At 48.9% G+C, this 16314-nt stretch overlaps 1 protein-coding gene across 1 annotated transcript in view; it reads left to right on the forward strand.

The window, feature by feature from the left end:
* The window catches only part of FAM78B (family with sequence similarity 78 member B), a 72680-nt gene extending 56819 nt beyond the window's left edge, over nt 1-15861 (forward strand). Inside the window, exon 2 of the mRNA XM_059413388.1 lies at nt 15112-15861. Within this exon, the coding sequence (XP_059269371.1) occupies nt 15112-15634 (523 nt within the window). The 3' untranslated portion in view covers nt 15635-15861. The remainder of the gene's footprint in view (nt 1-15111) is intronic.
* The last annotated feature ends 453 nt before the right edge of the window (nt 15862-16314 follow it).

The following is a 16314-nucleotide window of genomic DNA, read 5'->3' on the forward strand; positions in this document are numbered from 1 at the left end:
AGCTTAACATCTGAAGAGAGTGAGGTGCCGGAGGGTTCCGTCGTGAGCCAGCACCCCAGCCAGCCGTTCTCAGGCGGGTGCCGGCATCTTCAGAGCAGAGATGATCCATCCAGGGGCAAAAGCCAGTCCTCCGGGGGTTGGACGAGATGCCCCACAGCTTGAGCACCATTGGCTCAAAGCGTCTGCAGCCTGGACCCCGCGCTGGGGGAGGCGGACTGCAGAGCCGCCTTCCCCAGAGCGCAGACACAACGGCAGACACACTTTCCCTGTCAGCTGCGTTTCTTTGTACACAAGAGTATCGAAGGCTCTCGAAAGGAAATTAGGAAAACGGTCCATTTTACAAGAGCATCCAAAAGACCGAAGTACGGAGGAGCAGGTGCCCTCCCGCATCCCCCGCGCCCCGGAACGTTCTCTGGCCTGAGCGCACCCCTCACCTTCTTCCTTGCACTGAGGTCATGGTCTACAGCTGACACCCGCCAGGAGCCAGACCACAGCCAGTGGTGTGCCACCCCCCCCCACACACACACACATGGCCATGGATGCAGAACTTCACAAATTAGGCATCAAAGGAGTTAGTCGATTAACAAGGAAAGCAGATGCGGGGGTGGTGGGGGACAGATAAATAACGTAACTTTTTATTTTTTTTTTGTTTTTGTTAATAACGTAACTTTTTAAAATCGAAAACACAACATGGTCAAGTGGGAGGCACCCAGGGCAGGGGAAAGAGTGTGGGGTCTCTCCTGGGTTTAAACCCCGGCTTTGCCACTTCCCAACTGGGAGAATCCACAGAAGCTTCTTCTCTGTCTGGGTTGCAGCCTTGGTGAGCCAGGGCTTACCGACGCCTCCTTCACGAGGACGTTATGAGGATTGAATGAGCTGACCCGTAGAGAGTACCGGGCACGGTAGACAGAGCAGGAGCTTGAGAAATGGTAGCTTCCTTCCGTCTCTGGAGAGCAGAGTGCTTTAATATGGGCCTTCGAGGTGACCAGGGTGTGAATCCTGGCTCCACGGTTTACCAGCTGCCTTATCCCGGCGTGACTCCCTCTCCCTGTGGCTCAGTTTCCTTCTTTGCAAAATGGGGTGGTGATAACAGAAGCCCTCTGGGAGCATTGTTCCCGATTAAGTGAGAGCAGTTGTGTGCAGCACCTCCCTCGCCGAGAGCTCCGGGCCATCCTGCCTGGACCAAGCGCCGGGGGAATGCGTTTTTGGAATCTCTCTGCCCCTCTAGGTCGGTGATACCTCTGCAAATTCCTCTCTGCTCACACATGTGTCCACCTCCACTTCCCTGCAACAGGCAGCCCTTCTGTGTGCTAAGAAGGACCTGTCTAGAAATCCATTTTCATGGCCCTATCGCCAGGACACACAAGGAGCCGTCCACAGCCACATATCGTCTGCCCCCAGCGCCACTGGTGCTGGTGACCCCCCCATCTGCCGCCCGGCTCAGCGTGCGGCGAAATGCGGTGTGTGAAGAACGTACAGTGGAAAGTTAATGAAAACGATAAACTCCGATTTGAAGAATCGGTGCCGCTAGCCCACACCGCTTCCGTCCTCAGCCTCGTCCCTTCTGTGTTCCTCTGTCTGCCCTGCCCAGTGCCGGTGCTGGGGAGAGATGCGTGCTCCCAGCAGCCAGCCGGTGGCACCCGGCAGAGCCAAGTCCCTCGGCCACCATGCCTCCCCTGGGGACACGCCTGCGCTGGAGTGTCACCCGTACAGAGAACCAGGACTTTGGGAGGGTGGGGGTGAGGGGAGCAGGGTAGGGTGCTCAGGTCAGCACTGGCTGCCAAACAGCCTCTGGTTCTGAGCCACAAGTGGGCACAGCTGCTGGGGAGTCAGGCTCATATCAGGTCAGCTGCCTACTTGCTTTGTGACTTTACCAAATGATTTAACCTGAGCCTCAGTGCCCTATTTGGGGGGGGGGGTATGGAAGGGAGTAACGTGTGCATACTTTGGGGCTTCTGTATCAAGTATCCAGTAGAATGTTCAGCATCCAGGAGGCCCCCAGTTAACCTCAGCCTTTCTTGTGGGCAACAGCGGTATTACGAACACTGGACTTTTTGGAGTCCCCTCTGTCTGCCTTGATTTCTACTTTGTCACCATAGACACTGTGCTCAGTCTGGTTCCTCTGGTCTTGTTCTTGCTCCAATAAATAGATCTTTGATTTCATTTTCTAGTTTCTATCCTGTAAGCCCCCCTAACCACTGAGGCCAAGGAGCCCATGCCCCAGACCCTGCCTGGACACTCCCCATCCCTGGTACGCAGACCCTCAGGTCACTCCTGAGTCCCATCCTTGGCTTGGTGGCCCAGAGCAGGTCTTTCAGCCTCTCCCCTGGTCTGTTGGCCTTTCTATGTACCTCCCCAGTTCTGGTTCCCCGAAGCAGTCTGAGCCCTGTGGGCTGTTCTGTTGGACTGGCTGATACGGTGGGCAGGAGGGGGAAGAGGCAACTTCTCCTCTCCAGGCTGGGATCAGAGAGGCTCAGGCACCTCTGGATGCCTCTCAGACACCTGGGCCTGGGAGCCCTGCTCTGGTTCGTTCATTCATTCACTCGTTCAGTTGTAAATATCTAGTGACTTCCTGTTCATCTTGGAGAAATTTAGCAATCACGTCATTACCAGTATGTCCTTGACCTTGAGGAGCTGTCCCCCAAAATGATTCCCAAACCAGATGGGAAGAAACCACAACTACGATCTAGGCCAACAAATACTAAGACTTCGGAGTTCTGGCCCCAGCCTCCGTCTGCAGCGGGTCCAGATGTCAGCGTGGGATGGCAGAGAGGCGGCCTGCTCTGGGGGCTGCCTGGGGCCCCCCACCAGCCATCCTCAGGATTCCCCATCTCTGTCTGCATGTGTCATCATCAGATTCAGCCCCCAGAAAACCAGTTGTGTCTTTGTAAACAACAGTAAAAGCTGCAGATGTTCTGTGCTAAGAGTCAATGAGACCACAGGGCGTGTGGGGCCAAGCTGGCAGCTCCCCGGACTGGGGAAGTGGGAGGGCCCCAAGGTATCCTCCTGCAGGGACCCACCTGGAGGACCCAGAAGATTCCACACTAGGAATCTCACTTGACTAACACAAAAAGAAGTAAGCCTCCTCCCAGTCAGTGATGGAACGAAGGAAAAAATGCAAAGAAAATGTTTGGGTGCTGCAAGGGTCAGAGGCCTGTCATCATCACGGGAGCTGGATTCTGGGGTGTAGGAGCTCCCAGGAAGGCTGGCTTGGGGCTGGGACCAGGTGGAGTGATGGAAGCCATGTCTCTTTCTGCCCCAAATGCACAGGCTGGAAAGCATGACAAACAGGGGCTTAGAACCACTCATGGGGAGCCGCACTGGCTCCCCAGCATCAGGTGGTGCCGGAGACTCAATCAGGAGGCTGCCAGTGTCCTAGAGAGGAGACCAAATGAGGGTCCTAGAGGGGAGATCTCAGGCCCAGCTGAGATCCAGGGCAGCAGCCAGAGTTCCCAGTGTCCTTGGAGTCCTGGGAAAACTAGGTGGGTGGGGTCCTATGTCCTGGGAGGAGCAGCTCATCCCAAGAGAACGTCCACAGCGTTTCTTTCCTCTGAAATCAGATTTCTTCCCCTTGAGGCCCTGACAACCCCATTGGCCATCGGCATGTGTGCCTCCATGTGCCAGCACCACCCTTGAGCACCGCTCCAAGGCACTGGAAGGCGCTGGAAGAGCCTGGAGGGGCCGGGTGGGGCGGTGGGGGAGGCTGCCCACTGCGGCCATGGCAGTCAGCTGGACTGTCTGTTTTCATCCCTAGACGCCCAGCAAATGATGGACGAGAGGAGAGGGAAGGTGGACCTGTGTTTTCTTCCTCTCATTTTGGGATTTTACTACTACAGATAGATGCTTTGTTAAAACTGAGAAATTCTGTCCATCCATATTGCATGGATACACCAGGATGTTAAAAGTAGTTACCTATGATCATAAGATTATGGGTCTTTCCTTTTATTTTTATTTTGTTCTTGTTTTTAAAAATAAGTAGTTTGGGGGCACCTGGCTGGCTCAGTTGGAAAAGCATGCAATTCTTGACCTCGGGGCGTGAGTTCAAACCCACTGTACACCCACACAGGGTGTAGAGATGACTTTAAAAAAAAAAAATGTCTTTATTCTGTAATAGGAAGCGATGGGTGGACCTAACAGGATTGCAGACCTTGAGTGTGAAGCATTTGGGACCAGAGCTGAGCAGGCTGAGGGCTGGCTGGCGTTGACCTGGGGAGGCAGTGCAAGGGCGGGGGGCTCACACTGACCTTTGTGCAGCTCTGGACATTGGCACCTGTGAACCAGCCAGATGGCCTTAGCGCCACAGCACAACTCAGGGCTGTGTCCTTGGAGCCACCTTTGGGTGGGGGAGGCGGAACCCTCATTCCAAGGACAGGAGCAGGGGAGGAGTCTCTGAGTGCAGGCTGAGCCCCTGGAGGTTGGGCATGGACCCTCGCCATGCCCAGCACAGCGCCTGTGCCAGGACAGCAGACACTGTGCTCCCTTGGGACACGGCCTGGGCCCGCATACCTGCCCCACAAGCATGAGTGAGGACACTCATTCTTTCAGCTGCCCTGGCCTGCAGCTGTCTGTAGGGAAGGGTGCTTTGCTCCAAGAAGCTCAGAATTGGAGGCAGAGGTGTCCATGTCCTTAGACATGACCCAGAAAACTGGCTACTGACCCGAAACCTCAGGCATGTCAAATATAAACAAGCCAGCAGAGGCCTCTGAGAAATCTACTGGGCGAGGGGGTCCGCTGGAGAAAGTAGTGAAGGATAAACGTGTAATAAGAAGGTGTCTCTCATGCTAGTGAAACCCAGTCTAGACAGAACATGAGTGTGGCTGCAAGGGAAGCCTTTCAGTGAAACATGGAGCCTCTCCCAACATGGAGGGCTCTTTAAAAACACTGGAAATTGTTTTTTCTGCTGTGGGAAAAAATACCTCCCTGTGTGCCAAGAAAAAAGGATGTGGTCAGAAAGGAAGGGGCGGAGGAGGAGGTGGGAGGCTTCTTGGAGTCTGACATAAACAGTGCAGAATGAGGAAAAACCTAATTTTAAAAACTTACTCTGTAATCATGGTGCAAACCATCTGAGAACCGGGAGCCCTGCCAGGGCCGGGCTGGGGACTGGTGTCTAAACAGGCTGAGAGGCTGCCTAGAGGTGGTGGGCGTCTGGACTCACCAGGTGACACAGGGCAGCGGCCTTGAACTCCTGCTTCCCCCACCTCCCACTGCAGCCCTCTCCCCAGCCCTGAGCCCTGCCCCCACATGCTCCTTGAAAGGGGCTTCTCTTCCTCCTCTCTTCTCCCTTCACCCACCAGCCATGGGCTGTTACTTCCAGCAACTCATGTTGGTCCTGCCTTTGCCAAGTCAGAAGTGATCCTAAGCCACGGACTCTCTGGGATGTGGCACTGACTCCTTGTCCCTGCAGTAGATGGAGAAAAGCCTGAATCCTCAGAAAACACGACGTTCTCTTTAATTTTCCACACGCCTGAGTGGTAATGCCATAGGTTTGAGCCCTGAAGATGAAGAGAGAAGCCAGGAGCCCCTTCCCACCATCAGAGTGCAGTGAAGTTAACACAGCAGCCAAATTCCTGTAGGAGCAGGTCAGAGGGTGGACGGACCACAGACTCTCAGAGCAGTGCCTGTGGTATGATCAGGCCTAATATCGGCCTTGGAGCTGGAGCGGGGTTTCCGAGGTCCCCTGTCCTGCCTGAATTAACTCTTTGGTTGGTAGACTTTGGAGAGATCTGGAGCCCTGGGAGTATCTGGGGAGAGTGGAAAGTGTCTGTTTAGCAGTTGTTTAAAAAAAAAGTTTCAATATTTTAACAACTGATGTGGTGATAGCAAGTATCTATTGGCTAATATCACCCATGACTATTATCATTATTTTTTCAGAGCCTTTGGACCACTAATTTAGTACCAGGGAGTCAGTGTGAGGAAAGCATGTGATTTTGAATCAGATCCTAGATTCGCAACTCAGCTCTGCCCATCACTAGCCGTATGACCTTGAGCAAGTTCCCTATTGTGTAATGGAAAGTAGAATGATACCCACTTCATGAGATTGATCTAAGAAGTGTGTGCAAAGCTATTTCTGAGAGTACTCTGTAAATGTTAAGACTGAACAGATGTGAGTGAGTAAAAAAGCACACAAAGCAAAAGGAAGTACTGATTTGGAGCTGTCCAGGGTTCTGAAGCTATGGGGCTTGAGATCTCCACCTGTCCCCAACATTTGTAGGGCCCAAGGAAAGAACACAAATGAAGGCCCACATATTAATTTTAATTATTTTCTAAATTTTCTAAATACTAAATTTAATTCTGAGTCAACTAATGGAAAGCTACGGGTGTAAGTCACACTTAAGTGCTAAATCGCATCAGTTCTGTCCTCCTACCCCGATAGACACAATTTTATAACAACCTAGGAAACAAGGTTCAGATTTAGAATCCTTGGACTCCTCAGAATTCTGTGCTAGAGTGTAGCAGCGCAGGAAGAGCCGACCCCAACTGGCCCCACTCGTCTTCCCACCCTGGCTCATGACCATATTGAGAGATATGGACCATCACACATATGCATGTGGATGTCCAACACACGTGTCCAAACTCCATGTGCACCCCCCAACAAACAGCCAAGCTTTGGCACCTACAGGTAGAGTAGGCTGCCCTTAGGAAGACAGAATGGGAAAAAGGCCTGCATTGACCATGGAGGCACATTTGGAGCCCTAAGGGCTGGGAATACTGAGATCCCAGATACCCAGACTGTGGTCTAGAAGGAGGGCAACAGGCTTCAGGTGGGCATGTATTCTTAGCCCCACAGGCCTCTTGCTCAGTGTGGACTGGCAAAGCTACAAGATACCAGAGTGGGTCCCTTACAGCGTAAGGCCAGGCAGGGACTCCTCTCACCTGGGCTGAGGGGCCATGTCATCTTGGATCCCAAAGCCTCCCTTGGAGCTTGAAACAGGCTTGAAACTACACATCCATCAGGGGACATCAGTGTCAGCAGTGCTGCTTCTCCCTGCCCTTGAGAATGCTGCTGCTGGCCTCCATCCCCGTGGTGACCACAAGGCTTCATGGGGAGCAAAGGCTTCTTCAGAGAGGTTGCACTGTCCCTCGTGGGCACTGGGAGAACTGGCTGGAACCTGGACCTCAACCCAGGGACCCCTTATTTGAATGAAATGTTTCACATGAGCTTGTTTAAATGAGATTTGCCTTTTTCTTCTAAAAATGGGATGCAGAAAGCATGAAGGTTGCAATAATCGATGTTTTCATTATTAGCTCCATTGGTGAGTCCATTAGCTGTGAGCTTTGGGTCAACGACTGGTTGTCTAAAATGAAAACTCTGTGTTTATCACCATGAGGAGAGGGTTGTAGGAGGAGGGGAAACAGATACTAAGGTCTACCCAGAATGTTACAGTTTATGAAGTGCTCACGTTCCATCACTCCAGCTGATCCTTGTAATAGCTCTGAGACGTAAGGAGCCTGTGAGGAGTTAGTCTCCTTCCATTTTACACAAGAAGAGCCTGAGGCTGACAGGAGCAGCTTGTCTGAGACCACCCTGCTGTTACCTTGGGACTGACACCCAAACCACCAAACCATTCAGCACGGCGAAAACTTCAAAGAGAAAAAATGAGATGAAGAACTCATTTACAGTTAAGGTTAAGATTAAGGCACTTTCCCACAAGTGTGGTAAAGGAGAGAGAGCAGGGTTTGGGGTCAGAGAGACCTGACTTCAGATCCTGGGGCTGCCCTTCCCATTGGAAGGACTTTGCACAGTTCGTTCTGAGCTTCTTTTCCTTGTATGATCAGCATACCAACATCCCTGCCTCACACGGCTGCTGTCAGCTGCTTGCCCATGGAAGGATCAGTGGCTGTTAGTTTCCTTCCTTCCCAGCCCTCCCCCCATCGCTCTTCTCAATACTGACTAATACCTCAAGTCAGATCTCACTTGTACCACATGCAGTGCTACATACTTTGCATTCATTACCTCATTTAATGCTCACACCAAGTACATCAAGTAAATCCTATTACGGTGTCCTATTTTGTAGGTGGGGAAGCTGGCACAGAGAGGGCAAGTGACTTGCCTAACTGACACAGCCAGTAGGTGGTAGCACTTGGTTCACAAGCCGAGGCACCTGGGCTCCAAATATCCTGCTCTCGGCCCCTCTGCTCAACCTTCTCCCCACCTCGCTCTCCCGTTTCCTTTGCTGCCCAACTTCTTGAAGGAATTACCTGAACTCCAAGTGTTTTCTTGCGCTTTCTCATTCTCTCTGTAACCCCTTGAAGGACGGCCTCTACCACATATCCTGACTGCTGTCTTGATAATTAATAATTCTCAAGGTCTTTTCCTTAACCCCACTCTCTTCGGTTCATGTGGCTTTTGGCAATAATGGCTTCCTGAAATTCTCTTGACTTTGGAAGTGAGTTGTTCCCGTTTGCTGACTCTTCTGCTTCTGAGGCTCCTCTTGTCTCCTGGCCATCTGAACGAACCTCCTAAGGTATCTCTTTTATCCCCAGTCATCTCACCATCACCAATCAGCCAATCCTCTCCATGCAGACAGTTGACAAATTTACACCTCTAGCCCTGACTTTCTCCTAAGCTCTCTCTCCAGCTGTGCAATTCCACAAAAGCAGGTAGTTCTGAACTCCTTCTTTGTGCCAGGCACTGTTCTAGGTACTGGAGATTTGGCAGTGAATAAAACAGGGAATCCCTACCTTCTTGAGGGTTACCGTTGAGGACCCGGGTGAGGGGAGAGAGACCATAAACAAAGTAAGTAATACAGTGTATTCGACAGTGGAGAAAAGTAAAGGAGAGTCAGGAGATGGGAAGTGCTGGGGCAGGAAGCTGTGGTCTTAAATACAGTTGGCAAGAAAATTTGCACAGAGAACACGATGCTTGAGCCAGCAATAATGGAACCAAGAGAGCAAGCCTTGAAGATCCTGAGGGAAGAATGCTTAAGATAAAATGAAGAGTCTGTGCAAAGGCCCTAAGGTGGGAGTCTTCCTGGCATGCTCAGCTGAATGGGCAAGAAGGAAAGGAAAGTTGATAATGGCCAAAAGGAAATGGGGAGCCAGATCCTGTGGGGCCACATAGGTTCTTTCAAGAACTTGGGCTTTTCCTGAGTGGCTTAGGAGCCATGGAATCATTTTGGGTAGAGGAATAATATAATTTCACATTTGTTTCACAAGATCACTGTGACTACCATGTTGAAAATAGACCAGGGCAGCAGAGCAGAGGTTTTAGCAAGGAGGAGACTGGTCAGGAGGCTAGGGCAGCAGTCCAGGAGGAACAGCTCTAGCGTGGATCAGGGTAGGGCAATGGATTTGATAGATGGACAGGAGTTAAATCCTGGATAGATTTTGCTGACATCAACAGGATTTGCTGATAGTACATGGAATGTGAGAGTGTGGTCGAGAGTGACTCCTAAGTTGTTGGCAAGTGGACAGTTGGGTCTTTGGATCTAGAGCTCAGGGAAGCAATCCAGATTGGAGATAGACCTTTGGAAGTTGTCAGGATGTAGATGGTACTTAGCTGTGGGGCTGGATTCACCAAGGGAACGTGAGTAGATAGAAAGGAGAAGAGAACCAAAAACTGAGACCTGGCACTTTCCAAGGGTAAAAGGTTGAGAGATGAAGCAGAATCAGCAAGGGATGGCGAGGAAGAGCTCATGAGACACACAGGGAAACAGGAGTCATGCATGTGCTCGATGTGCCGACCACTGTGTTCCAGGCAAAGATGCAAAGACAAACGTGACTCCATCCTCACTCCCTCATGGAGGAGTCAGGACTTTGTGCCCTGAAATATGACTGTGGGTGGGTCCAGGGATGGGTGTGGGATATCAGAGGCAGTGAGACCACACCTTGTTACTTCTGAGAATGACTTCACACACACACACACACACACACATGTGTCAACTGTGTGTGGCTCCTCTGAGTGTTTTACTTTATCCCTTCTTTTTGTCTGTGACAAGCAATCAGTTACCTCCCCTCCATTCCTTCCAGCCTAGATGGAAGGCTCATTAAAGATCACCTACAATGTTGCAAAAGCTCCTAAACATCCAGGCTCTCTCCTGTTGGCCCTCTAATTCTCCTTCTTACATTACCCTACTTCCTGGCACATTATCCCCTGCTCAAAAATCCTACCACCTCTGGAATGAAGCCCAGTGCCTAAGCCCATTACTAAAGGCTACTTCATAGACTGACTCTGCACTGTCCACTCAGCATTGTCTCTACTCTTCCTAGATGGTCCTTCTGTTTCCTGGACACTCCATGTTCATGCTTAAGGCCACATGTTTGCCCAGGGTGGAACCTCCCACTGGGGTGTGCCTTTCTTTGATCCCATATTTCATACCCATTTCCTCTGCAAAGCTCTCCCCCTATAGCCTGCATGGATGTCCATGTCTCCAACATCCTGTATCACTCTGAGTCTGTGTCATTCACTTTTGTATGTAGGTATATAATGGCCATTATATACCATTATACATATAATGGTATATAATTTTACCATTTATATGGTATACATATGGTATAATTATATGCCATATTATATGGTGTGTATATATATATATATGGCATATATATGATACACAATTTAGTATATATATGTATATAATTTAGTGACTGTCACTAAATACATTTATATTCACCAGTTCATTCATTTTTTTAAAGATTTTATCTATTTATTTGACAGACAGAGATCACAAGTAGGCAGAGAGGCAGGCAGAGAGAGAGGAGAAGCAGGCTCCCCGCTGAGCAGAGAGCCCGATACGGGGCTCGATTCCAGGACCCTGGGATCATGACCTGAGCCAAAGGCAGAGGCCTTAACCCACTGAGCCACCCAGGTGCCCCAAGTTCATTCATTTTTATTTGTGTGTGTGCCTTGTCTGCCTCCCCCTCAAGGATAAATAACTTTTAGTGCTAAGCATGGTGCTAATTCTAATAATAGAATACATGAATGGTAGATCTTAGTCTTTTTTTTAAAGGTAAAGGAATATATAAAGGGTAAAACTGTGATAAAGCATTTTGTTGTATACAAGCTCTACCAAGCTCCAGGTAGATAGGCATGAAAGTGATTCAAATAAGATATATATTCCTTCAACAAAAATGTATTAAGATCTACTATAAGCCAAAAATGTGCTTGATACTAATGATTCAAAAATAAATCACAATCCCAGGTCTCAAGGAAATCAAAATTGAAATAAATCACAACCCCAGGTCTCAAGGAAAACAGACACATAAACAAATAATTATAATATAACCTGAGACCTGTAAAGAACTACATACATCCATGAGAGCATGGAAGAAAAGGCTTCCTGGAGGAGGTGATGAAGGTGATAGTTCTCAAAGGATGAGTGATTAGATCCAGTGAGACCTTAGCGGGGGAGAGAGTGCTGGAGGCAGCAGGCATGGCATGAGGAAAAAGGAAGAGGTGAAACAGCATGGTGTGTGGAGGTGGGGAGGCCAGACCACGGAGGGCATTATATTAAGAAACTTGATTCTTATCATGTGGGTGATGCCAGTATTGTCTTGGAAGGGCTCAAGATTTAGAAAGGACAGACTCATGTCTGTGTGTTTGAACACCAGTGCAGCTAAAAGATCAGTTTGGAAGAGATCAGGATTAGATGCAGAGGGGCTAGTTATGGACCATTACCTGTAGCCCAGGTGGAAGATGCTAAGGGCTTGGATTTAAATGAGGGCAGTGATAGTTGGATGGAGAAAAGGAAATAAATTCAAACATCACTCGTGGAGCAAAATTCAGGGGCACAGTGGTGCAACAGCTGAGACAGTCTAGGGGAGGGCATAGGAAGAGCCAAAGAGGACCCTTACTTCCAGTCTAGAAGACGGGGTGAGCAGTGGATCACCCCTGGCAGAGACGGGGGCAAGGGCCAAGTGCATGCTGGAGGCAGCATGTTCACTTTGGGCAACGTGGAATTTGAAGTGCCTCCAGCACTTCAAAGCAGTCCTCTTAAATGGTCAGAGAGCGACTCCAGGGTCCTATCACCCTTGGAGTTTATCAGGGACTTCTTTGAAAACCATTACCAGGGCACCTGGGTGGCTCAGTGTTTAAGCATCTGCCTTCATCACAGATCATAATCCCAGGGTCTTGGGATTGAGTTCCACATCAGGCTTCCCCTGCTCTGTGGGGAGCCTGCTTCTCCCTCTCCCTCTGCCTGCCTTCCCCCTGCTTATGCTCTCTCGCTCTCTCTCTGTCTCTTTCTCTGTCAGATAAATAAATCTAGAAAAGAAAAGAATACTATTACCAAAGCCAGCTTATCAGCTACATAAACCAGTCATGTACTGTATAGGCATAACTCTTTTGGAGGAAAAAAAAAAGCACCACCACTACCTTAGAATGTATATTAGTACCTATTTTTCATAAAAGAAATAAAAATATGATATTTTTGCAAAAAAGAAACCTATTCACTAGACTTACATCATAATGAATTTTGGCTACTTCCAAAATCAAACCTTCCCTTAATGATGGAGCCCTTCAGTCCCTGGGGCTGTAGGAGAGAACATGCCTCAGACCCAAAGGATTTCCGATAGAGCAGTGTCAGAAGTCACAGCAATGTGAATGGACTGAAAACACAGCCTCCCAAGGTCACCTTGCCCACTGGCTACTCTCAGCCAGGTACCTTTGTTTTGATGTGATGAATAAGAAACTTGTTTTATTTCTCTATTCCACAGAATCGTCTAAGAAAAGGGTATCTTCCTTCTCCCCCAAGAAAGGCACAAGAGTGCAACTTTACTGTATTATCTCTGTTTGCAGAAAATCTGGAACCAAACTAAGCTTTGTAAATTTCCCACATGACTGACGTCTAGAACCCTGGGCTTAAGTCTGCTCACATAGCTCTAGGCAGGAAGGTAAGGCCAAAAATAGGAACTGTAAAGACTCAATAGACAAAGTTTCTTAATCGACTAGCAAGATAGCCAGTCCTGAGAAGGACAGTGTTATACCAGAATCAAAAACCAAGAACACACCAGAATGAAAATTCCCCAACCAATATGCCACAGTTGGCACAGTGTCCAAGACGGAAGAACAAGTACAATTTGGTACTGCCAAGAATGCTTGCCCCCCCCCATCCCCGTCCCACAAAGGAACCAAAGGAACCCAAAGCAGGCCTGGTTACTGCCACCTAAATGGAGAACAGAGTTGAGGCAACACAGAAAGTAAATGCCTGGTGACTTAATTATCATCCCCACACTTCAGCTGGGGGCAAGAAGCTGATTTCATAAACCCTACAAGCAGATTGGGTCTCACCTGACCTCTGATGCGTATATGGTCTCATCCCACTCAAACAACACTGACGTCCCTCTGTACAGTGAGACACAGCTGTAGTATTATTGGGGAGCTACTCATCGGCGCAGCTACAGTGAGCGTGTACAGCAAAGTGGGCTCCCTCTGACTTTCTACTTGAGGTCATTTCCTCTTCTTCATTTCTGCCAGTCATGACATACTGCAGCTATTCCCAGCAGTTACCAGGGGCATGGAGACAAGAGAAAAAGTTCTTGCAACGGTGGGCCCACCACCTCCCCAGGCAGCCCTGCCTTCCCTTCTCTTCAGATTGGGGCTGACTAGTACAGGGGTGCTGTGGGGACCAGCCAGTGGCAGCAATTAGTGTCGCTCAGTCTCTGTGTGACGGTAAAGGATGCTGAGGCATTTTAGCCTCAACTTGACAAGGGAACTCTCTCTTAAGCCATTCGTATAAAGCCCTGTAGGATCTTCTGTCACTTCATAAGAGGAAGACCTTTCTATCAAACAAGGCAGCCACGTCTTAGCTGATGAGTGGAGCATCTCATTTTTTTTTTAATTATTAAATTCTTCTGCAATGTCACTGAGAATCACTCCCAGTGCCAGCAGTGGGTATATGGAGAATGCATAGGCAGCCTCTGCTGACTAAACTTCTGCTTCTATTTGGGTTCAGTCCAGCTCCCTGGGGCTGTTCTGGGACCTGTAATCACACGAGACAGACTGGGTCCTCTCCACTCTGGCTCTCTCCAGAACCAGGAGGTGGTAAAATGGAGTGGTCAAAAGCATGGACTCTGGAGACAGATAATTCCCAGCCCCACCTTTTACAATCTGTAGAACCCTTGGTGTGGACTTTAACATATTTAAACCTCCATCCTCTTGTGTACAAGATAGAAATAGAAATTCATGTATCTTTTGGGATATTTTGAATGTTAACTGAGAAATAACATAGTTAAAGTACTTAGCACAGTGGTTGGAATAGAGCAAGTGTTCAATGAGTATCGGCTGTGATGATGATGATGATGATGATGATGATGATGATGTTGTTGATGATGATGGCGGCAATGATGGCAGTGGTAGTGATGATGAGCAGAGGGGAGAGACATGGGTATGATCAGGAGCAGCCACGAAGAGTAGCGAAGTATCCAGAATGACAAGTTTGCTAAGTTAAAAAATTGGACTTCCAGGCTGGACCTGAAGTCAGTGGGATAACATAGTCAGAGACTATGTATGCCAGCCTAAGGCACAACATTTGCATTGAGGTGGTTTTCAAGGTGACCATGATTTCCTTTTGGTATCAGTTTCTACATCTGTTTGCCAAGTGCTAGATTGGCCAACGACTGGAATTTTAGCAACCTTCTTTGTTGAGTAGAAATTCTACTACTATGATTTCTTGGGAAATCGGTGTAACCCTTAACTCTGCTCCTTTTGCCCTCATTTCCACCTGATACTTCCTTCCAAGGACATCAGACTTCACCACCTCTTCCCAACAAACAAACCTTACACACACGCATACTTCCCAAGAAAGTGGTTCTTGCAATGGAATACCTCTAATCAGCTGATGACAGTTCCACCATCTGATTACAATTCCACCATCCCAACGAGTTGATGCCTCCATGGGGCTCACAAATGCCTCTCTGAGCTTTCTATGTCCAGTTGGACCAGCTATGACTTTATTTAACTTGTTTAGTATAGCTTTTTAATCTTTGTGTTGTTCTGATTTGTCCCTATTTAATACCAAAGCATCACAGCATAGAATTTTTCTGACCAGAATTCCCCTCTGAACTTCCCATTTTGCCCAAGTTGACCATGTTAGTAAGTGGTGAACATCTCCTCAGTTTTTAAAAAATTCATTCAGCCTCTTCTTTTCTTGTGCATCTCTTCTGCTTTGCCAGGTCAAGCTGGGAACTACCTGACTTGAGGGAAGGGAGAGTAAAAGCCATCAGTGACTCAGATGGGGTGAGCTACCCTTGGTACGGGAACACCACGGAAACTGTGACCCTGGTTGGTCCCACGAACAAGATCTCCAGGTTCTCCGTCAGCATGAATGACAACTTCTACCCAAGTGTGACGTGGGCAGTGCCAGTGAGTGACAGCAATGTACCACTGCTCACAAGGATCAAGAGGGACCAAAGTTTCACTACCTGGCTGGTGGCCATGAATACCACCACGAAGGAGAAGATCATTCTACAGACCATCAAGTGGAGGATGAGGGTGGACATTGAGGTGGACCCTCTTCAGCTCTTGGGGCAACGGGCTCGGCTGGTGGGCAGGACTCAGCAGGAGCAGCCCCGGATCCTGAGCCGGATGGAACCCATCCCCCCTAATGCACTAGTGAAACCCAATGCCAACGATGCCCAGGTCCTCATGTGGAGGCCCAAGCGAGGACCACCTCTGGTTGTGATCCCTCCTAAGTAGACGCAGACTGGCCTGACTGTGTGTGGAACACATGGCGCTATGACACGCAGTGAGGTTGCCAGGGGTGGCAGGAGCCAAACTGAGTTTCTGAGCCAAAGCAGACCTCTTGGTTTGCCAGCCTTTGCAGCCACTTAATGAAGAGCAGGCCTGCTTCTGGGGCGGCAGAACCATAATCCTTAGGAAAAGTCCCTTCCTTTTAGGAATAAAGAAATCACTGATTTGACAGACTTGCTGTGATTACCATGCAAGTAGCCATATTTCGGAGCTGACCAGGATGATTCTTTTACCTGAACTATTGACCATTTCTTTCCTGTGAGATGCAGGGGATGGAAACAAAATTAAACAGTGCCTGTGGCAAATGCTGCTTTCCAACCAATTAGAAGTGGGAGTGAAAACATCCACACCAGGTGTTTGTAAGACAGACAGTCCCGCTGTCTGACTAGAGGGTGCTTGGGGAAGGGGGTGGGATGGAAGTCGGGCGGTGAAGAGAATGGGGAGAAGGAGGAACGAGTTGCTACTACAAAGTAATACCTATGAATTCATTAGTAGACAATCAGATCTTCAACATACTCAGTGGAATGAAAGATGCACCTAGAGAATTAGAGATACATTGATATTCGCTCCATTCTGAAGGGGTGGGGGGCACCTCCTGGGAACTGTCCAGAGTTCTGATATGAATA

This window comes from Mustela nigripes, chromosome 10 (assembly GCF_022355385.1).
Source record: "Mustela nigripes isolate SB6536 chromosome 10, MUSNIG.SB6536, whole genome shotgun sequence".
NCBI classification, from domain to species: Eukaryota; Metazoa; Chordata; class Mammalia; order Carnivora; family Mustelidae; genus Mustela; species Mustela nigripes.